The sequence below is a fragment of the Carex rostrata genome, chromosome 2, assembly GCF_964058835.1.
Source record: "Carex rostrata chromosome 2, lpCarRost1.2, whole genome shotgun sequence".
Taxonomy (NCBI): domain Eukaryota; kingdom Viridiplantae; phylum Streptophyta; class Magnoliopsida; order Poales; family Cyperaceae; genus Carex; species Carex rostrata.
Window position 1 is genome coordinate 15,277,941 of NC_135919.1, and position 22,708 is coordinate 15,300,648.

Consider the following 22,708-nt stretch of genomic DNA (forward strand, 5'->3'; position numbering starts at 1 on the left):
GGCCCGCAATAAATGTATTGCGGCCCGCAATTAAGTCGGTTCAGAGCCCGAATTTGCTAATTTTTGTTGGTTATTTCTAGGTTTTTGAGTTGGGTATAAATAGGGACCTGTAGAACAGATTGAGGACGTATTTTAGAGAGTTAATTTCTGGTTTTGAACAAGAAAAAGCAAAGGGAAAGCAAGAAGAGATAAGAAGGAAGAAGAGATCATTGATCAATCGGTTTTATTATTTTCTTTCCTTTGGAACTCTTTTATTCTTTTGATTTGATTTGTATCTTAGCCATGGCTGGCTAAGGGCTTTTCTAGGGTTGATTAGGGTTGTACTTGAAACTTTTGTTATGATTTAGTTGGTTTTATTTTACATATTCTTGTTCTTTGTTATGATCTATTCTTTATTTTAATTGATTGTGAAGACTTAATCGAAATCACATGAAATCCTAGGATTTGGTATTTGCAATTGAGAAATTGAATATTAGGTCCAGACCATAAGGAATAGGGTATTTGATAGGCTAGGTACCGAGAGGTGATGCTTGTCTTATACGGGCTTTACCTAATAGTTTAGAAAATTGTGCCAAGTACCGAGGGGTGAAAGATAATTTTCTAGATCAATTGGGACAGTAAGAACTTAATGGCTTTAGATTAGAGTAGCCAAGTACTGAGAGGTGACGTTTATTCTAATTTAAAGATGGTATTAATATAGAAATATCACTTTGTACCTACAACACCAAACTGTGCCTTCATAAACATAAGAACAGAAATTTATAAACCAATTAGTCGTGACATTAGTGGATAGGAACCCTAAGAAACTCTAATTTCTAATACTTGTTAAAAATCAGATTTTGCTTTAAAGACTTTAGTTTAATCACAATCAAACCAACCCTTTAAACAAACAAAAACCTTCTTATTTTCCTTTTACTAAATTAAATTGTTAGGTTAGGTTTAATATTACTAAACCAACGTCATGAATTCAAATTCATGGATTTGAGATACTATACAAGTTTATGCTATGAATTTTAAGGAAGTTAAAAATGATAGGCGTATGAGTGGTGAAGAATACGTTTGAGATATATTAGAAGGCCATCATGAGCGTCCTTACTAAAACTTTCGAATGAATTACAAAAATTTTATGATTCTGAAACATGAGTTAGAGCAAAAAGGTCTGGTGTCATCTGGAGATGTTATGATCAAGGAGCAATTGGGGATGTTCCTGTAAATTGTTGCCACTCACATACAATCTATAAAGTGGACGAGGATTTTCAGCATTCGACAGAAACAGTGTGGCGATGTTTCAACAATGTGTTGCGAAAAATTCTTCACATGCATCGGGACTACATTAAGTTGCCAGGTGCTGATGCACCTATAATGCAAAAGTATCGGGAGGAACTCCACATGAGATATTCAAAGTAAATTTTTGAAAAGTATCCAATAATAATTGAAGCACTTACTGCAAATATCGCATGTCATTATTTTAATGTTAAATTATAAGAAGCATTAGGTGCAATTGATGGCACACAGATTCCCGCATTTTCTGATCCCGATGATGAAGAACCTGAACGATTTTGTAATAGAAAGCATTTTCATTCACAAAATGTTATGGTCGCTGTAGACTTGGATGGTAATTTTGTGGGTATTGTGAGCGGTTGGGAGGGTCAGCCCACGATAATTTGATATTGCGTAAGACCGTAGAGAGGGGTTTTATAGTACCCAGGATGGATATTATTTTGTTGTTCTATGTTACACAAATAATAGGAACTTCATGTGCCCATACTGTGGTTGACCATACCACTTGAATGAATATTGAGGGCATCGTCGGACATACAATTGTCCAAAGGATTTGTTTAATCACAAGCATGCACAACTTAGAAACATTATGGAGAAGACATTTAGAATTTTGAAAACCAGATTTAAAATTTGTCAATAGATGTGTAGGTACAAATTTAAGATATAGGCCAGAGTTATAGTAATGCAAATTAAAGACATCTTTTTAAAATATTTACATCATTACTAGTTAAAGACATCTTTAAGATTTAGGACAGAGTTGTAGTCATGCAAATCAGGAATCCTGACCCAATTGTCATACCGAATATAATTCCCGCCACAAAATGGCAGAGTAACCCGATCCGTTACATCATGCAATCGGATTCGGGCTGCTTTCCTCCTACATCCACTAACAATCTCGGCCTCAGTATTCAGTCCGTAAGTCTACTCGAAGATAAGGAGAGCTCATATGATATATCGTTTCTACCCCCACCCCCAACCTCTGTCTCTCTCATGGCGACAACCATCTCTATTTTTCATTTCCAATCCATTGTCTCTCCTCCTAATAGCCATTATCTATCTCGCCGCTCCGCATTCGCCTACCACCGCCGTTCCACACGACCCAGACTGAGATTACCACTTCCCATTCTCGCCTCAGCAGTTGCTTTGGAGTCTACTAACGGCGCCGTTGCCACGTCTTCAAAGGACGCTGAGCAGTACGGAAGGCAGTATTTCCCCTTAGCTGCTGTCGTAGGCCAGGTGATACTGAAATTGGAAATATGAAACCAACTTTTCCACTGTGCAATGAATTATGCTTCAATTTCATTTCGATCTGATGAGTTTTAGTTGCAGTTATTTACACTTTTGTCCATATTTCTGTCTTGTTCTCCTTCTGAAATGTCGTGCTAAAGGAGAGTCTTACTACTTACTAGTGATACTTATTTGTACACATTAAATTTAAGCTTAATATTCCTATCTCCGAAACATTGGATACAAATGTTATGGCTTAATAATGATCTGTAGATGCATTAGGGGCGGAGCGGGACTTTCAAACTATGGGAGCCAAACGTGAATGGGGTCAATCACATAAAAAAATTTCATGCTACAAATAGGGGTCAATTTTATCCATAGCATTTTACTCTAAACTATAGAAAATCGTGTATAAGTACATAAATTTTGAAAATAAATGGGGGGTCAATTGACCCTCATTCCTTGAACGTATCTCCGCCCCCTGCGTACATAACCAAAAAAGTGTATTATATCAGAAAAGGTAGATGAGTATGTGGAATCAGAATGGGTTTATCAATTTCAAAGATCCATTAATTCAAGCCATGTATGCTAGTCATGCTTCAATGCAGTAGCAAAAGCAATTTCAAGTGTTATACTGAGTCATACTGTGAAAGGTATTGAACTCTCTTATTAAATTTTCCTAGGATTTTATAATTGTATTTAGAAATGGCTGATGATCCGGACTATCAATTACCTTTTCTTTTCTCTTTATTTTTTTCAGGATGCTATTAAAACTGCATTGCTGTTAGGTGCAATTGACCGGGAGATTGGCGGCATTGCAATATCTGGCTGCCGGGGAACTGCAAAAACAGTGATGGCACGTGGATTACATGCCATGCTTCCACCAATCGAAGTTGTGGTTGGTTCTATCTCGAATGCCGATCCAAGCCGCCCAGAGGAGTATTGTTCTGCTGATCTCTCCCTTTAACTGTTCTGAAGTTATGAAAAGAAGTTTGTCATAGCAAGGTTTAGTATCGTATAGGGTCATGTAGCAAAAGGACCATAGTGGTCCTGTTTCCCCTTGTGTAATTAAGTGTTTGCTGCAATTTAGCCTGAATGTCAGTTAACACTTGGTTGAGAACTAGACCTCAAATGAACCTAATTTGCCTTAAAAGAAAAGAAGGAGAAACTGAAGCAAAAGAACAAAACCAACAAATGACTTGACAGTCAAATATATACATGTGCTGTACATATTCTGATACTACCCTGACCAGTACAACATCTGATTCTGGTAAGTAATAAAGACAACCTTCTTAGTCATCTGTGGTTTTCTTCCTCCTTTGTGCTAACTTTAGATGGGAAGATGAACTAGCTGATCGAGTTCAGTATGATGCTTCTGGAAATATAAAGACAGAGATTGTAAAAACACCTTTTGTGCAGGTACCTACTATTAGTTTTTATATGGCATTAGTAGCTCCAAGATATATAATTTTTTATTCCTCAAAAGAAATGAGAGTTTGAAAAAAATAAAAATAAAAAGCAGAGAGAAGAAGTGCTAAACAGCATGTGCCAAATGGCACTTTCAACCTTGATATTTGTTTCTTCAATTTGTATTATCAGTACTATATACTATCACTATCCTTGACTAACAGGTTCCTCGGGCCAAATAAACCTAACCATGGCAACCTGCTAAATAATCACAGATACCACTTGGTGTCACAGAAGATAGACTTATCGGCTCGGTTGATGTGGAACAATCTGTTAAATTTGGCACAACTGTTTTCCAACCTGGCCTACTTGCAGAGGCACATAGAGGCGTGTTATATGTGGATGAGATAAACCTATTGGATGAAGGAATAAGTAACTTGCTTCTAAATGTCTTAACCGACGGAGTTAATATAGTCGAGAGAGAAGGGATCAGCTTTCGCCACCCTTGCAAACCACTGTTAATTGCCACTTATAACCCTGAAGAAGGTTCTGTGAGGGAACACCTGCTTGACCGAATTGCAATCAATTTGAGGTACCCATTAAATTTTTTAGCGTGGTTAACGACTTCTGACATATATAAAAAGTCATGCTGATGTTGTGCTACCAAGCATGCTAGAATTAAGATGCTTTGGTCGTCTTAGTAAACCTTGAATTCCAAATTGAGCCTAATTGGTACAATTAAACCTCAATTAGACCCTATAAAGTTACAATCAACCTTGAATTATTCAAGTAAATACCAAAACTAAGAATCTCGACCTGGTAGGTATGGCATTGTACCTATTGGTGGCTGGATCATAAGCTTTGTAATATATAAGACAGAGAAGTTGATTGGCAGTGATTTTTTTTATTCTTTTTGTACTTTTGGTTAATTTAATTTTCTTGATTTTGCTGCAGTGCAGATGTGCCGATAAGTTTTGACGAACGGGTTGCCGCTGTTGGGATAGCAACCCAGTTTCAAGAGTCAAGTAAAGAGGTTTTTAAATTGGTAGAAGAAGAGACCGAGAATGCAAAAACTCAGGTATTAATATTAGTCCAAACTCACTAGTCTCTAGGTTGGATGTATTGTAATATAGTTAATTATAAATCCCTAAAACTTGACCAATCTGATGTATTAGTACGATATTTACTTTTGTATCAGTGATCTCAATTAAGATGGCAAAATAATGATATCTAATAGAGAACTCCATCATGAAATGGTAGATAGTTGACAATTGGCAGCAACACTCTTGCATCTCTATTTATTTAATTGTGTTGGTATATTGTTCTCTGGTTTAAATATGCCTTATATGGCATTTTTAAGTTTTTATAATCTTTTTGGTATAGAAGTTTTAATTTCTCTATTGTGAGAATGCAAGGAGTATATTTTGAATAATTAGAAAGACTATTTAAAGCACATGAGAGGAAGAAGTTGGAATCATACTATTTAAATCTTGATAGTATCTTTATCATGGCACTGCAGATCATCTTAGCAAGAGAGTATCTCAAGGATGTAACCATAAATAGAGAACAGCTTAAGTACTTGGTCATGGAAGCTCTACGAGGTGGCTGTCAGGTTCTTTCCATCAAGCTCTCTTGAGTCTTGACACTAATTAATTGGTGCCAGTGTACCTTTCTACTAAATATTCAAGTAAAAGTAAAAGCGACTCCCTGTTAGCCCAAGTTTCCAACAGGGTGGTTCCTGTGCTGTCAGAATGTTGGGACTTAACAGACCATAACAATGAAACTACCAAAAAAAAAAAACCTCTCTCTCTAATGTATTTTATCTTTCCAAAATATTCTCAGAATGCCATCACACTAGAAGTAACTTTTATATTAATTTCCAAATTCTAGGGGCATAGAGCAGAGTTATATGCAGCTCGAGTAGCAAAATGTCTAGCAGCTCTAGAGGGGCGTGAAAAAGTATATGTTGATGACCTTAAGAAAGCTGTAAGTAGCTTTTTCGCAACACCAGTTTCATTTTTTTTGCCTTGAAACTGAAATAATAAATGCCCAGTATACCTACATTACTAACTTTTTGTCTTTTCAATAAGTTCATGGATTGAATCACCTTATGTATGTGTTTCGCATTGTTTTCCTTGAAACTGAAAAAAAAAAAAATAACGCTCGATATGCCTATAGTACTAAGTGTTTGTGTTTTCAATAAGTGCAACTGAATGACTTTGTGTGTGTGTTACACTTCTTGAATTTATTTTTTATTGTTTAGGTAGAACTGGTTATCTTGCCCCGGTCTACATTAAATGAGAACCCACAAGACCAGCAACAAGACCAGCCACCACCCCCTCCGCCGCCGCCGCCGCCACCGCAAAACCAAGACTCTTCCGAAGATCAAAATGAAGAGGAAGATCAAGAGGTGAATTTATAATGTAGTGATGGAAATGTTATCTTGTATAAAGCATTTATGCTGTAGAGGAATACCACAGTAACCCTACAGTAGAAAACCTAACATGTACATCTCAATGCATGCTTAGCAACTAAATGCTGAAAGAGCAGGAATGCCACATAGTTAGGATAAGAACCTGAAGTCTTCAACAGACTAAACAACTTAAAGACTACCAAATTATAATTTTTCACTAAACCCTCAAAATTTAAGCGTTGTCTACACACTGCAGCTAATTGTATGCTTCGACAGAAAATAAATAAAGGCTTGGGGGGGTGACTTGATATCATAAAAATTATCAGAAGTTATTAATACACATTATTTTCTTCTATGAAGTATGTTTCATAGGACAGTATTGTAATCATTTCATTTTTCATATGTTTGGCCCCCCCCCCCCCCCTTCATATTTTTGTCACTTGCATGTATTATCTAGTTGTTATTTCTTATGCATTTACAATTCGACAGGAAGATGATGACAAAGAGAATGAGCAACAAGAGGAGCAGGTTCCGGAAGAATTCATTTTTGATGCAGAGGGTGGCTTGGTGGATGAGAAGCTCCTGTTCTTCGCTCAACAGGCACAGAGACGCAAAGGGAAAGCTGGTAGGGCTAAAAATGTCATTTTCTCTGAAGACAGAGGCCGATATATCAAGCCTATGCTCCCCAAGGTCTCTCATTTACTGTTGTTCAAGGAGCAATTCCATTGGTACCCCTTAAAAACAAGAATGTCATGCTTCAAAAAAAGGAGAGAAATAATGTGAATCACTGCTAAAAGAAGGAAATGTCATGCAAGCCTTTAGAATTGAAAAGCTCTCTGTGGTTACTCTCTAGGTGAATGTGAGACAAAAGGGATCATAGTTTGGGTGCTTTTGAATAAACTAGGACAAAGGGCTTTTTCTTATGTCAGCTTCCAGAATTGCCAACTATTTTTTATGATTGTTAAGATTGTCAAGTTAATCCATTGTCAATGGATCTGCACTTTCTTTACAGTATTGTGTTTTATCTAGATTTCTGGCCAATGAGAACCTCCTTTCCTGATAGCAAACACTAATGCAGGGGCCTGTTAGGAGATTAGCAGTTGATGCTACACTTAGAGCAGCTGCACCATACCAAAAACTGCGGAGAGAGAAAGATACCAACAAGTCAAGAAAAGTTTTTGTAGAGAAAAGTGATATGAGAGCAAAAAGAATGGCCCGTAAAGCTGGTGCTCTTGTATAATGCTCTCTCTCAATGCTTTTGTCTACTTTCAGTTTTGAACAGGGTAGTAATTTTAAGCCAGACCAGTGAAGTTGAACTGAACTGATGCAGATCTGATCCAATTTAGACTGACCTGTCAGGATTGTGGACCTGTTTCTTTTGGATCATGGCCAAACTTACTGTACTACTTTCATCTCAGTTCTCTGTAAAATTATGGGTCCCAAGGTTATATAAAGAAAATAGAAACATAAAGTTCACTAACGCAGTTGGACCAAATTTGTCAGTGTAATAGTCCAGTTCAAATTCAGAACTCGGAATTTCTTGACGTGCTGGTTGCTTGCTGTTTCTTTATTGAAGTAATTGCGAACTCAACCTGATTGAAACCTATGGTCGGCCCTGCATTTCAAAGATGCAAGTGTCAAAAGTCAAAATTAATCCAATGTGTTTATACTGTTTTCATTCTTTTTTACAGGTCATATTTTTGGTCGATGCTAGTGGAAGCATGGCATTAAACCGCATGCAAAATGCAAAAGGTGCTGCGCTGAAGTTGCTAGCTGAAAGCTATACTAGCAGAGATCAGGTATGAATTATGAAGTAATCTGAATAAGCTCATAACCTTCCATTTGGTTCATGATTTTTGTCTATTCCCAGCACTGACAACCAATGTACATCAATTGGATTGTATCAGGTAGCTATTATCCCATTTAGAGGCGATTATGCAGAGGTTCTATTGCCCCCTTCAAGATCTATTGCAATGGCCAGGAAGCGTCTCGAGAGACTGCCTTGTGGTGGTGGGTCCCCCTTGGCCCATGGTCTCAGCACGGTATCTGATTATAACATTTTAATCTCTTTGAAATTTTTAGGCATAAACATCTCCTGTTATAGGTATATTATACTGAATAAGCATCAATTTATTTCCAAATTAATCAACTAACCAGAAAGAAGCCAGGGAAAGAACAAAAGAAGTGACCTGCCTGTGTAAAAGCCTGTACGAGGGATGATAATTATATGGCCTAACATTATTTTTTCTTGAACAATGGTGATAAGGCTGTAAGAGTGGGGCTAAATGCTGAGAAAAGTGGTGATGTGGGGCGTATTATGATTGTGGCAATAACAGATGGAAGGGCAAATGTGTCGCTGAAAAGGTCGACAGATCCTGAGGCTGCTGCTGCATCAGATGCACCTAAACCCTCCGCCCAAGATCTGAAGGTACTCACTATTCATTTATTAAATTAGCTCTGTTGTATTAGATCGGACTGCATTTGAGTTGAGGTGAAGCATATTGCCTCATTTTTTGTTCCAAGGCAAAGTATTTTTTTTTTTTTCAATTCTGAAATATCCTCTATAATGCACCATAAAATTGTAATGTTATTGCTCTTTTAATTCTAGTCAAGAAACTCTATGAATTTTGTGCGCCTGTAGGATGAGATCTTAGAGGTAGCTGGTAAAGTATACAAGGCAGGAATGTCACTTCTCGTTATCGACACTGAAAACAAGTTTGTTTCCACTGGTTTTGCTAAGGAAATTGCTAGGGTAGCACAAGGTAGGTTATACGCCTTTTTCTTTCTGGGTGCTTTATTGCCTTTAATATTATCTCAGAAATCTGAACCTTTGTTACAGGTAAATACTATTACTTGCCAAATGCCTCTGATGCTGTGATCTCTGCTACAACAAAAGATGCGCTTTCAGCCTTGAAAAGTTCATGATTTTTGCCACTGTTTTGTTGTCTTGTACCCTTTTGTTTTGCTATTCATTTTAACTTCGGCAGGGATCTTGTGGAATTTTACCAATTAGAAATGTAAATTTTCCTCTCCCTTTTTTTTTATTCTTTCTTTGGTTTTCTACGGATCTCGCTGGAACTATGCGGGATCATGTGCGGCACGAACCCTGCAACTTACGTAGAAGATAAAATATAGGCCGACTGGTTTTTGAAAACTTGACTGATGCAGCGAAGGATATAGACCGACTGGTTATAGACTTGTAGTTAGGATTGGCCTTTTATTGTGGCGCACGTGATTCCGTATAAAAATTGATGGGCCCACAGGCGGGCCCTACCTTTACAGATGTGTGGCAGTTGTGGGCCCCAAGGCTGTACGTTGGCCCAATCAACATGTGACGGCGTATGCACCGTGGCCCGCTCTCTCCTCAGATTTTAACGGCTTTTCTTCACTGTGACATGAACTGTTCCACCCCGTATATTTTTTTCATATTTATACTTTTGATGTATGTATTTGTCAATATTGGAGTTTATAGCTATGCTGGTGATTACATGTTTCGATTTTTGAATTTGAAATGAAAATTATACCGAACTTTGTTAAAATAGAAAGAAAATTGTTTCTGCTTGCCATTTAATATTTGATCATATGTTGTGAAAAATAGTGCATTGTACTCAATAATGGAATGTACTTCGCAAATGTAATGTGTTCAATATATTTTAATATCGATCAGATGACTCGAAACTCATTTAACTTTTTTCTTATCTTGAGAACAACTTTTATTGCAGTAAAAAAATTATTGCGGGAATTATTTTGTAAGAACGCAACAAAATTATATTTTATTTTTTATATTAGCTGGAGAATACAAAGGTTGATCCATGTTAGTAGGAAATAAATCTGCTGCGATTCTTTGGAATCGCAGGGTCTCCTGCTATTTCAATTGAACCATTTATTTATTTTGAGATTCGTGCATAAAAATCATCTGCTTGTGAGATTCGTGCATTTCAAAAAAAATTTAACAGTTTGATTTGTAGTAGTGTTGTGCTAACGGGCAGGGTGGGCCGGGCCAGGCAAAACCCGTGGCGGGCGACGGGTACACAGGTACAACGGACCGGGCATCAAGATGTTTTTTTTCAAAAAACCCTGCTCTACCCGTTTTATACTTGTGCCCGTCACGGGTTCGGGGGCAGGGCGGTCCTGGTTCACGGGTAGGCGGTCCGGGTTCACGGGTAGGCCGGTCCGGATACGGGGGGCTGTCCGGTCCGGTTTTTTTTCCTGTTTTTTTTCCTGTTTTCTGTTTTCTGTTTTTGTTTTTTGTTTTTTGTTTTTGTTTTTTTTTTAAAGTGACGTACGAATATTATTACGTGTTTATAATTCGACTTTAAAAAACTGAATAGTTCAATATCAAATAGTGTATATAAATAAATAAAATTTGTAACTTATATATAAAAATTATTCGTGCGAAAAATTTGTACATTTATTCGGCTAAGTACAAATCTATTTATTTATTTCTTTACACGAGTTATTTTATTTTATTTTCAAATTCTCATTCTAATTATATAATTTCATAATTTATTTATATCTTGAAATTTTTAGTTTACATTTTAAATTGATAATATATTTTCTAAACGTTCATTTTAAATTTATAATATATTTTTTAAATGTTCATTTATTTTGAATTGGTTAAATAAAATATAAATCAAAAATATCTTAAATCAACTATTTTAAAATAATAAAATAAAAATAAAAAATTTCTTAAATCAATTACTTTAAAAACAATTATGAATTATTTTAAAATAATAGATTAAAAAATAAAATTTACCCTCATTCTTTATTCCGGGTTTGGGATCGGCTATGTAAAATAACATAGGCGGAGTTCTAACTTTTTTTTTGTTAGTAATTCTTATTTAAAATTAATAATTTAAAAACTAATTGAAATGTTTATAAATTTATAATTTAAAAAATAACTATAAAAATCAAAAGATGTTATAAATTTATACCGACACTACCTATCTAGAAGTTTGGATTCATATACCATTGTTCACTCTCTTCTGCACCGTCTGAATCCAAATTAGCCTCTGGTCGCGGCTCGGTACCGCTTTCTTCAGTGTCGACTTCAAATGATGATGCTTCATCTCAATGTTGCTTGCGCTCATCAGCATCAATCCAATCTTTCAAGCACACAAGTCTCTCAAAAACATTTGCATCTAACTTACTGCGTTTATGAGAGAGGATCCTGTTCGCCGAACTAAATAACTTTCGAAAGGGACGGTTGACACGGGCACGGCAAATACGTCGCGGGCCATCATTGCCAGCGTTGGATAGGCCCTTTGATTCCTCCTCCACCACGCCATGATGTCAACCTGTTCATTTTCGTTGCGCATCGCAAAATAGCTCAATAACTCATTTGTGGATGTGTGCGGTTCGCTCTCCGACTGAAAATCTGCTAACAATCTACCACTGCTAGTGCTCTTGGAAGTGAAACTATTAAAAATTAAAAAATTAGTGGACAAATAATGTAGATATTATAAATAATAAAGATTAAAAACACATGTATATTTATATTCATACCTAGCGGCGACACGGGACGAAGACAGGTTTTGGTTGTCACCCATTCTTGAGTTGTATATGGTAAACATCTCATCGAACTTCGAATTCACATATGCCTCCACCCTAGTTTTGTTTAAATGTAGATTCTCTTTGTACCTTTCAAGTACTTTGATCGTGAAATACTTCTTGTATCCCGGGTTAAGGCAGCTTACGATAATGGCCAGGAGGGGTACATCTTCCCAATGTTTTACAAATTTTAGTTTCATGGCATCTATGATCAGCGTGAGAGATTTATTGTGGGGTTCAACTTGTTCTAATTCAAGATACACCTTGGATATGTTATAGAGATGTCTGAGCAACTCAAATGACACCGGTGAGTACGAGCAGGATAGTTGGACGGTTGCTGTAAAAAAATGTTCCTAGGAATTTACTTAGCCTTTCTAGTTGCTTCCATTCTCCGAGGGTGGGTTCCAATTGCATTCCCTCGGGGGTGGAGCCTCTCAAAAACTCTCCTATGACAGCTTTGTAAGGAAGGCATCGGTTCAACATCATATAGGTTGAGTTCCAACAGGTATCTATATCCCAAGGTACTTTCAACTTGCTGAATCCATAGTGGACACACAAAAACGCAAACTGTTGTTTTATTTCTTGGTTTGAAACAATGTGGTTGAGAGCATCCTTAAATTTAATTATCAATGGGTTTACAGCTTCTATTTTGAGGCTCGTCTTCACGACGAGGTTAAATATGTGGCAAGCACACTTTTGGTGAAACATTGCACCATTCATGATCGGGTTTAGTGACCGTTTAAAAATCTCAATTGAAGCAATATTGTTGCTAGCATTATCGAAAGATATAGAAAAAACATTGTTATCCATATCTCTCTTAAGGTTATACTCTTCTGAAATCTCAATAATTGATTTGAAAATTACATTTGCAGTGTGCGGGGAATTCAACACTCGAAAACTTAATACCCTTTTTGTAATACCCAGTTTTCATCGATCCAATGTCCGGTAATACAAAAGTATCCGAGCTCATGTTTACCAGCAGTCCATATATCGGATGTAATTAAGACCTTATTGTTTTGATATGCAAATATAGCTCGTAGGTCGTTTTTGGTAATGGTAAACTATTTTTTTATTTTATTAACCATTTTTCTATGATGGATCCTCTTGTACATTGATTGAGCACACCCCCGAATGACCAACCGGGCAAAACTCATGTAACCACCCATACTTATTGGTTGTTCTTTATGGGTAATGTACCGGGTCAATTCACTAAGCATTTTTTATTCATCGTATTTTGAGATGGTTCAGGTACCATCCGGGTTCATAAGGGTTTGGATTTGTCTCGGTTCAATATTTTCACTTGGAAGCTCACCCTTTCTTTCGTGCATTTCGGCATGTCTCTTAAAGCTAGTCATACCACTTTTTTTTATACTCAAAATTTATTTTCTTGCAATTTTTTACCTTACATTCTAGATATAGCAAAACGCCATCCACATCTTTGGTCTCCTTATAATATCTTATCCACGGCTGATTGTATTCGGGAGGAGGTCATTTAGTTTTCTTTCCTGCTGGTTCTTGTGGGAGGACACTTGTCGAAGGAGGGATATCTTCTTCTTGAATTTCAGGTACACTTGTCGAAGGAGTAGGTTCTATAGGGGGACTGAATTGACTCGATGATAGAGAAGAAGTGCATACACCTCCATATGCATACGGTGGTGTTAGTTAATATGTTTCTTGTGGAATGTATATGTTTGGATCGTTTGAAGTATAATACGGTGCACCCATTTGGGGGAGTTGGTGATAATTTGTTTGTAGCATTTGGTCCATTCTTTGATAATTTTGTCGATAATGTGGTGGCATTTGGAAGGAACTATCAAGATTATGTGGATAATTAGGTGGTGGCATATCGGGGCCAAAAATATCGGAAGACAATCTCGCAATGTCTTCTTGCACCGATTGGCGATGAGATGTCAAAAAAATAAATGTAAATTACTTAACATATTCAAAAAATAAATCTAACCTATTAATTTAACCTATCAAAAATAAAATCGAATTTAAAAAATAAAATTTAACCTATTCAAAAATAAATCTAATTACTGAACATAAATCTAACATATTACATTTGAATTCGGATAAATTTAACATATGAAAAAAAAATCTAACATAAATCTACCATATGCAAAAATAAATCTAACATTATAATTAAAATCTAACTTATGTAAAAATGAATATAACATTTAAAAATAAATCTAATTACTTAACATATTGAAAAAATAAATCTAATCAATTTTTTTAACCTATTAAAAATAAATCAGAATTAAAAAAACATAAAAAATATGTTGTTTCGGCCTCTGTTCCAGGCCGCAACAGACTATTTCGGCCTTTGTAGAAAATACAGCTTTTCTGCAAAGGCCAAAACAGCCTGTTCCGGCCGGGAACAGAGGCCGAAACAGCATATTTTTTTCTGTTTTTTTATTTCTGTTTTTTTAAAATAAACCTAACCTATTAAAAATAAATATAACATGTTCAAAAATAAATCTAACATATTCAAAACAAATATAATTACTTCACATATTCAAAAAAATAAATCTAACCTATTTTTTTAACCTATTAAAAATAAATCCGAATTTGAAAAATAAAATCTAACATATTCAAAACAAATCTAATTACTTCACATATTCAAAAAAATAAATCTAACCTATTTTTTTAACCTATTAAAAAATAAATTCGAATTTGAAAAATAAAATCTAATATATTCAAAACAAATATAATTACTTCACATATTCAAAAAAATAAAACTAACCTATTTTTTTAACCTATTAAAAATAAATCCGAATTTGAAAAATAAAATCTTATCTATTCAAAACAAATATAATTACCTCACATATTCAAAAAAATAAATATAACCTATTTTTTTAACCTATTAAAAATAAATTCGAATTTCAAAAATAAAATCTAATATATTCAAAAAAAATCTAATTACTTAACATATTAAAAAAAATATCTATCCTAATTTTTTAACCTATTAAAAATAAATCTAACCTATTCAAAACAAATATAATTACTTCACATATTCAAACAAATAAATCTAACATATTTTTTTAACCCACTAAAAATAAATCCAACATTTTCAAAAATAAATCTAACATATTCAAAACAAATATAATTACTTCACATATTCAAAAAAATAAATCTAAACTATCTTTTTAACCTATTAAAAATAAATCCGAATTTCAAAAATAAAATCTAGCCTATTCAAAACAAATGTAATTACTTCACATATTCAAAAAAATAAATCTAACCTATTTTTTTAACCTATTAAAAATAAATCCGAATTTCAAAAATAAAATCTAACCTATTCAAAACAAATATAATTACTTCACATATTCAAAAAAATAAATCTAACCTATTTTTTTAACCTATTAAAAATAAATCCGATTTTCAAAAATAAAATCTAACATATTCAACAAATCTAATTACTTCACATATTCAAAACAAAAATCTATCCTATTTTTTTAACCTATGAAAAATAAATCCGAATTTCAAAAATAAAATCTAACATATTCAAAACAAATCTAATTACTTCACATATTCAAAAAAATAAATATAACCTATTTTTTAACCTATTAAAAATAAATCCGAATTTCAAAAGTAAAATCTGACATATTCAAAACAAATATAATTACTTCACATCTAACAAATGTAATATAAACTAAATAAATCTAACATATTCAATAAATCTAACAAATCTAACATAAAATAAATCTAACAAATCTAATATAAAATAAATCTAACAAATCTAATTACTTAACATTCAATAAATCTAGCATAAACTAAATGTAACATTCAATTTAAATTATTCTACAAAAATAAATCTAACATTCAATATTTCAATCTAACAAAACTTAATCTGGCAAAATTTAATGTAACATGAAATAAATCTAACATTTAATCTCGCGAGAAAATCTTCAAAAATACCTTCGTAATTCCGTTTGCGTTTGCGTATTTGTAAAATGAATTAAATTAACAACTATATTTTTTTAACAATAAAATTAAAATTTGAGAATAATGAAAATATTGATATTGAGATTGAGAGATAAAAATATTGAGATAGAGATGTGAAAATTTGTGAGAGATGGGGATTTTATTTATAGAGTTTTGTTTGAAGGGATTGAAAATTGAAATTTGAATTTAAAAAAAAATGAAGAATGGGGGGGGGGGGGGGGGTGTGGGGTGGGGAATTTGGTTTAAATTTTGAATTTTTTGTTTTTTTTTTTTAAAAAAGGATATCACGAGCACAGGTTCATTTCGGTCCGAATAGGGGCGGCTTTTTGACCTAAAAACCGGGTCCAACCTATCTTATACCCGTACCCGTGTACTCGTGCATACCCGGGCACGGGCACAGCAGGTAACGGGCACGGGTTCAGTGGTCCGGGTTTGACCCGCCGGGTATAATCAATACACTAATTTGGAGTAGCAGGGACTGCGTTTCTTCGGAATCACAGCAGATTTATTTCCCGTATAGTTATAGTAGGCAGTTTGGACTATTGGTTACAAAATTAAATTAAGATATGTTACATACCTAATCTTAATAAACTAAACATTTTCACCTCGTATGTTACAATCAATATATTTTCACCTCGTATGTTACATACCTAATCTTAATCAACTAAACATTTTCAAATAACGTGTTTTAATATACTGTTTTATTGTAAAATTTACATGTTTTTTTAGTTATATCAATTGTCTAAATTTTACTTGTTATATTTATTATATTAAAGAAAAATATGTGCGCAAAATAACTAGTAATTTGAACCAAAATAACGCACAACTTCAGCATTAACACTTCATAAAAATGATAACTTTCAGTTCAGCACTGGGACTCCAAATTTGATTATTTGAATTATCACCGTAAAGATGGTAATTAACGCAACTAAAACAACAGAAGCCTCTCAATCTAAAATATAATCTTTGATTGTGCAGGTCAGATCACACATACGCCAAGCGCAACAGCGCCAAAACTTGAATTTAAGAACAAAAAAACTGTAAAATAATAATTATCAGAGCAAAATTTAACCTTAGCAAAAAGAAAACATCCTACACCCAGATACAACCTTTAGATGGATCAAAAGTTGGTAAGAGAATCTTATGAACCAAACAGGCAAACAGATTTAAAATAGATAGTCTAAAAAAAAGATTTAGGAATCAGTCTGACTATTGTGCTCAACATATGCTGAATTTGTATAAATTACTGGTCTCAACTCCCTACCGAGCACCAGCTGAAGCTTGTGCAGCCACTTGAGCAGGCTCCACAATGTTCTTCGCCAACATATAGGTACGCATGTTCAAATTCTTCAAGCTTTCTATTATTTGTTCATGCCTGTAAAACAGATTGGGAAAAATTAATTGTTATTCCTGCAAATTGACAAGCTCACAACTAATGACGATACACATATATAATCAACAGCAGTGGACCAATATTTTCACACCCACCAAGCGGGAACCAAAATCACCCGTCTTGGAATTGCAATTGCAAAGGCTTTTGGTGGGACGGGCGCAATAAAAACCCAACTTTGTTTTGAATAGTATCAAGTGGGAACCCACCGCTGAAGATAAATATTTGCAGGAGACCCTACATTTCTAAACTGTTATAGGTAAACTTACACATTAATATGGTTGGTAGCCATAACAAGAGTCCCCGACACAGAATCGATCTTGGCATCGAGCTTCGAGCTCCTCACTAAGTTCACAATAAAGATCTCGGCTTCTTCATAGCTCATGTTCATCTTCTCTGCAAGAGTGCTGATATAAAACAATTGGTGTCAGAATCCACTAACAAATTTAAGATTGCTGATATAAAATAACAACACATGCTATTGCAAGAGGAAATACTAAGATGCCAAAACTTCTCCAGAAAATAACAAAAACAAACATAGGTGTCCCCACACCAAAACAACCCAACCCCCTAAAGATAATAAGGAAGAATGTTGCATGACACTTTCTGTCTAAAACATGAGAATTATCTACAGAGTTCTTCAAAAAATTTCAGATACTGATTATTTGGTTCAAAAATGTGCTTTCCAAAACCCCACTCAAATCTAATTCTTGTGTGGCTTTGCAGATTTCCATGAGAAAACACACCATACATGACAATATACAGCCATTTTCTTCTCTCAGTCTAATGGACCCTAATGTTTCTTATTCAAAGAATGATAGCATTACTAGGGGTGTAAATGGATCGGATACGGATCGGATAGTGCTCAACCCATATCCGTATCCGTATTTTTTTTCGGATACGGATCGGATAGTAACCGGATACGGATCGGATATTAAACGGATACAGATACGGATCAGATATTTTCGGATACGAATACAGATACGGATATAATTCGGATTTCTAATTCAAAATATATATCTAATTAACTTGTTACACCATTACAAAATATATATCTGATTAACTAAAATTCACCAACATAACTATAACTTTAATTAAAAATACCAACACAAAATATATTGTAATACAAAAAATAAATAGACAAATTTTTTTTCTCAAATCCGGATGGAATATGCTAGCATAATATGCATAACATAGAATCCCTCCATGCAACGGCCCGGATTTCGAGTTTTCAAAATCCTAATGGTCGATCCGAACCGTTCATCTTGTTCTCCATATTAATATGTGTTTGGAGACCAAATTTTACATTTTTTGAAATTTTTTTACTATTTCTTTAGATTTATTGAAAATCGCTGTTTTTTATGGTCCAGATTTGCTGAAAACAGCGATTTTCAATAAATCTAAAGAAATAGTAAAAAATTTCCAAAAAATGTAAAATTTGGTCTCCAAACACATTAATATGGAGAACAAGATGAACGGTTCGGATCGACCATTAGGATTTTGAAAACTCGAAATCCAAGCCGTTGCATGAAAGGGTTCTATGCTATGCATATCATGCTAGCATATCCCTATCCGGATATCCGAAAAATTAAAATATCCGGATCCGGATAATTATCCGTATCCGTATCCGTATCCGATTCCGAAACTCAACCCGTATCCGTATCCGAATCCGCATAAAAAAATCTGTATCCGTATCTGAATCCGCAACTATCCGTATCCGAATATCCGAATCCGCAAAAATTCGAATACGGATCCGGATTCGGACGGGTAATATCCGACCCGTTTGCACCCCTAAGCATTACCCAGTAAACCTCTATCCATCCGACTAATCTTTTACTTATTCATAAATATCAATAAAACCACAGCTTTTATAGGACATCTTTAGAGATGCAACTTGTTATGGTTAATAGAGCTTGCAATGCTCTGCTTTGCTGAAAAATAAATCCACAACTGTTATAGGACATCTTTTGAGATGTAATTTTTATATCAAGCATCCTGCAACTAAAGTCTTAATATGTTTTTCAAAATTACAGAATTGTTTCATCTTAACATAAGATATACAAATTTCAGAGGTCTAAAATGCACAAAAAATTGGCACCAGAATATTGTGACAAACCTGATGTCAATGCACTGGTGGATGCGGCAGTAAGTTTCAAAAATGAAAAGACGTGCATTTTCAAGAAACTCATCTCTCAGAGGCACTGTCACAAAGTTACCTTCCTCAACATGCTTCCCAAGGAAAGGGTCATTCAAAATCACCTGTTATTCAAGGAAAAAACAGGTTCCTTATCAGCCAAAAACAAATTAACAGTTGAAAAGTTTGCTGACCCGAAGAAACCATCAAAGTTACTACCCAATCATCCTTGCAGAATAGGTTAGCAACTTCTGCTAGATTTTGTCGGGAAGTATTTAAAGGAGCTTAAATGATCAGCAAAAGTAACACAAGGATAAACTATATCGTATTATTTTATTGAATGTGGTATATTGGTGTTAAAACAAAATCTTGAAGATCGGAAAGCTTACTTGCTCGCACTCGCGTAGTTTCATTTGGGCACCTTCAAAGTCATAATTTACATACAAACACTCGAGAAATTCAGTTATAGGGTCCTTGTAGCAGTATTGCTCCTGTTGAATAACCTTGATCAGATCTTTAAGCAAATTTCTTCTCCTTTTGTTGACCACAACTGCAGTAGCAAGGTAGCGAAGGAGATGATGCGCATTTGTCTGGATAGCATTCAAGTACCTGGCATGCAAGAAAATTTAGGACAGATAGAACACATCATACCTAAAGTTTGATTGGGCTCAAGTTGAATATGTATTGTGTATTAAATATTTTCTCTCTATTATCAACAGAGCCTGAAATAACTCTCCTTTTTAACATGCCTGCATGAAATATTTTTACCTCAGAATAGGGAGAGGGAATTAACCTGTCCTGGAAGAAGAGATCAATAATCCCATTCCGTCCATTTTCATGGTTGAAGAATATGAATAAACTCCAATGCATCAACCAAATCCTATTTTGAAGCTGATTCAGTGGAGAGGCGAAGTTCTATTCACATTAAACAAAAAAAAAAACAATTTCAATTTCAACCAAGACTTGACAAAACCTTTACAACTTTTCAGGTAAGGAAAAAAAAATATAAAATTCCAGAATTAGCCCAGAAATCCTCAAAATATCACAACCACTGTAACATCTAAGCCACTCCTCATCACCGGCTACCATTTTTCAAAGATGCTTGGACAGGAGGGGGGACATAGCTGTGCAAGTGCAAGTCTCATATATGATATCACCATATGTATGATATTTTGAATTTTGGTCAGGCTGGTGGAGAGGCTGATTCCATAATTCTGAAAACCTCGACTTACTATGACAGTTATAAACAACAAAAAGAAAGATCCTTCACCACCTTTATCCATTTCTGAAGACACTTGGAGAGATATAGTAATCACATAGCTGTTTTTTTTGTTTATCATAATTCATAAGCAAAATATGCATCACTATTGAGTTTCATACAGGCATAGATCAGATTAAATTATTTATAAAAAAAAAAGGTATAACAGACCTTTGAGTCAATTATCTCCTTCAATCGGTTAAGTTCGTCTAGAGCGGTGTCCCAATTCTGCATCAAAATCTCAGCCGCAAGTTTTCCCCACAACGCGCTAAGGCTTCTCTCAGGGTTGGTACAGAGTGCGCGGTATTGGTACAGATAATCAGCTGCACCAGAGTAGTTACCACATTCAAACTGAAATTTTGCATACTGGTACAGTGCCTCTATCTGATCAACGCCAATCTGCAAATTTCAAATGAAAGAATATTATTGTTAAGTTCTATCTATGTCCATTACTTCCAAATGCATCAAATTACTTGTATAATCATGCTAGAGACACCAAGATGAAATGGAGACTGGGCCAGCCCAAAAGTACCTCTTGGCCTTTTGCATGTTGCTAAAACCATCTTGCAACGCAAACCCTTTTTAGTTAATAAGTCTAGCTCTATACTGATTAGTTTCCTTGAGCAAGTGTGTCTGTTCTTGGTAATGGCATGGGTTCACTGGAATCGGAACTGTTCTGATGATACATCAAAAGGCAATGTACATAGAGTTTGTAAATTTGCTAATTCTTCATTGAAAGGACTACCTTTACAAAACCTTCATACTTCCCAGCTAGGGATGAAATATCTTCCAAAGCCCCAATGAAACATAAAACAATTTTCAAAGGGACATTTACTACAAAGTGCAAACAATTTAAGGGTGGTTCTGTATTGAACAAAACTAAAGACGGAGAGACATGTATGAAGGCTCCAGAAATACTACAAATGAGTCTCAACTACAAAGATAATACTAAACTAGAGAAACTCCTACAATTTCCCTTGTTTTCACAAATCATGTCCAAGACGGAACAAATTAATTTTACTGAGCATAAAGAGGGCTGGACCCAACCTGGTATCTTTCACTGAGCATCTGAATGTTGTACTGCTTATCAGGCCTCAGCTCCTGTACAAGAGCTGCATTCTGAAGGAAGGTGATCAGTGGGGCTGCTGATTCTTCTAGAGACTTCAACCGGGCCACCACCTCTACCCTTCTGTCCACCATCTCTGCCGTATTAATATACAAGACCCACGTGTCAGGCATGCAGATAAAGAAAGTTTCATCATAGGTTGCAACATTAATGAATTACTAACTCTTTTGTAGAATAAGTAAGCTTATATTTTAACACAGAATAGTGAATCGTCCGTAAGTTGGAGTTGTGAAATTTCAGGTACACATCTTTTGACAGAGGAGAAATTGGATTAACGTATTAGGGACATAAATAAAAACGCGGATTACTCAACGCCAAATCATCAAATACCTTGGGGGACTTGATCTGTATGATAAAGAGATTTGTGTATATCCATGGCATAATCAACCATGTTCGTCTCGCTGAGGAGCTCGATCTTAGCCTTGAGTATCTCTTCGTCATTATACAACTGCCTCTCTTGCAAGAACTCAAGCAACGGAAATACCAGGTGCCTGTCTAGTTGTGGCGCTACCTTCCATGTCAAATCGTCCGAACTCCCCATCGTGATAAATCGACCTAATGCGCCGTTGCCTCTTATTCCCGTTTTTAGGGTTAGGGTTTAGATGGGTTGAGAGAGAAAGAGGCGCAACTGCGCAAGGTCGGTTTTGTAACTTTTGTTCGGGTAAATCTAAATACAATACGATAAGCCGATAAGGGCGCTGGTTAGCCAGCACTAGGGCTGCACAAAAAATTGGTAGCTAGTGATTCGATTCGAGTTTGATTCGAAAGAGTTGTAAAAAATTCAATTCAAAATAGTTTCAAAATTAATTTAATTAAATTTAAATTAGATCTAATTCGTTCGAAATAGATCCGCAAACTAAATAAGTTAGAAATTTAAAGTAACATAAACCATTGATTTTTGCTGATAATTTATATTCACTGATGACTTAAAAGTAAAATATAATGTCATCCAGTCATAAGTCATAATTTACAAGTCG

At 35.0% G+C, this 22,708-nt stretch overlaps 2 protein-coding genes across 2 annotated transcripts; one reads left to right on the top strand and one right to left on the bottom strand.

Annotated features, from left to right (window-relative positions):
- Window positions 1-2,191: 2,191 nt before the first annotated feature.
- On the top strand, window positions 2,192-9,357 carry ALB1 (ALBINA 1). Its single transcript, XM_078293401.1, has 15 exons — window positions 2,192-2,517; window positions 3,269-3,447; window positions 3,843-3,927; window positions 4,191-4,507; window positions 4,870-4,993; window positions 5,435-5,527; window positions 5,806-5,901; window positions 6,179-6,325; window positions 6,818-7,018; window positions 7,407-7,562; window positions 8,020-8,127; window positions 8,236-8,370; window positions 8,595-8,756; window positions 8,970-9,090; window positions 9,168-9,357. Exons 1-15 carry the CDS (start codon window positions 2,272-2,274, stop codon window positions 9,251-9,253), a joined length of 2,256 nt encoding a protein of 751 aa, XP_078149527.1. The 5' UTR covers window positions 2,192-2,271; the 3' UTR covers window positions 9,254-9,357.
- Window positions 9,358-16,770: 7,413 nt separating this feature from the next.
- On the bottom strand, window positions 16,771-22,409 carry EIF3E (eukaryotic translation initiation factor 3E). Its single transcript, XM_078293369.1, has 8 exons — window positions 22,062-22,409; window positions 21,653-21,807; window positions 20,777-21,004; window positions 20,141-20,262; window positions 19,737-19,956; window positions 19,330-19,472; window positions 17,483-17,620; window positions 16,771-17,198 (listed from the first exon to the last, which is right to left on the bottom strand). Exons 1-8 carry the CDS (start codon window positions 22,270-22,272, stop codon window positions 17,084-17,086), a joined length of 1,332 nt encoding a protein of 443 aa, XP_078149495.1. The 5' UTR covers window positions 22,273-22,409; the 3' UTR covers window positions 16,771-17,083.
- Between the last annotated feature and the right edge of the window lie 299 nt (window positions 22,410-22,708).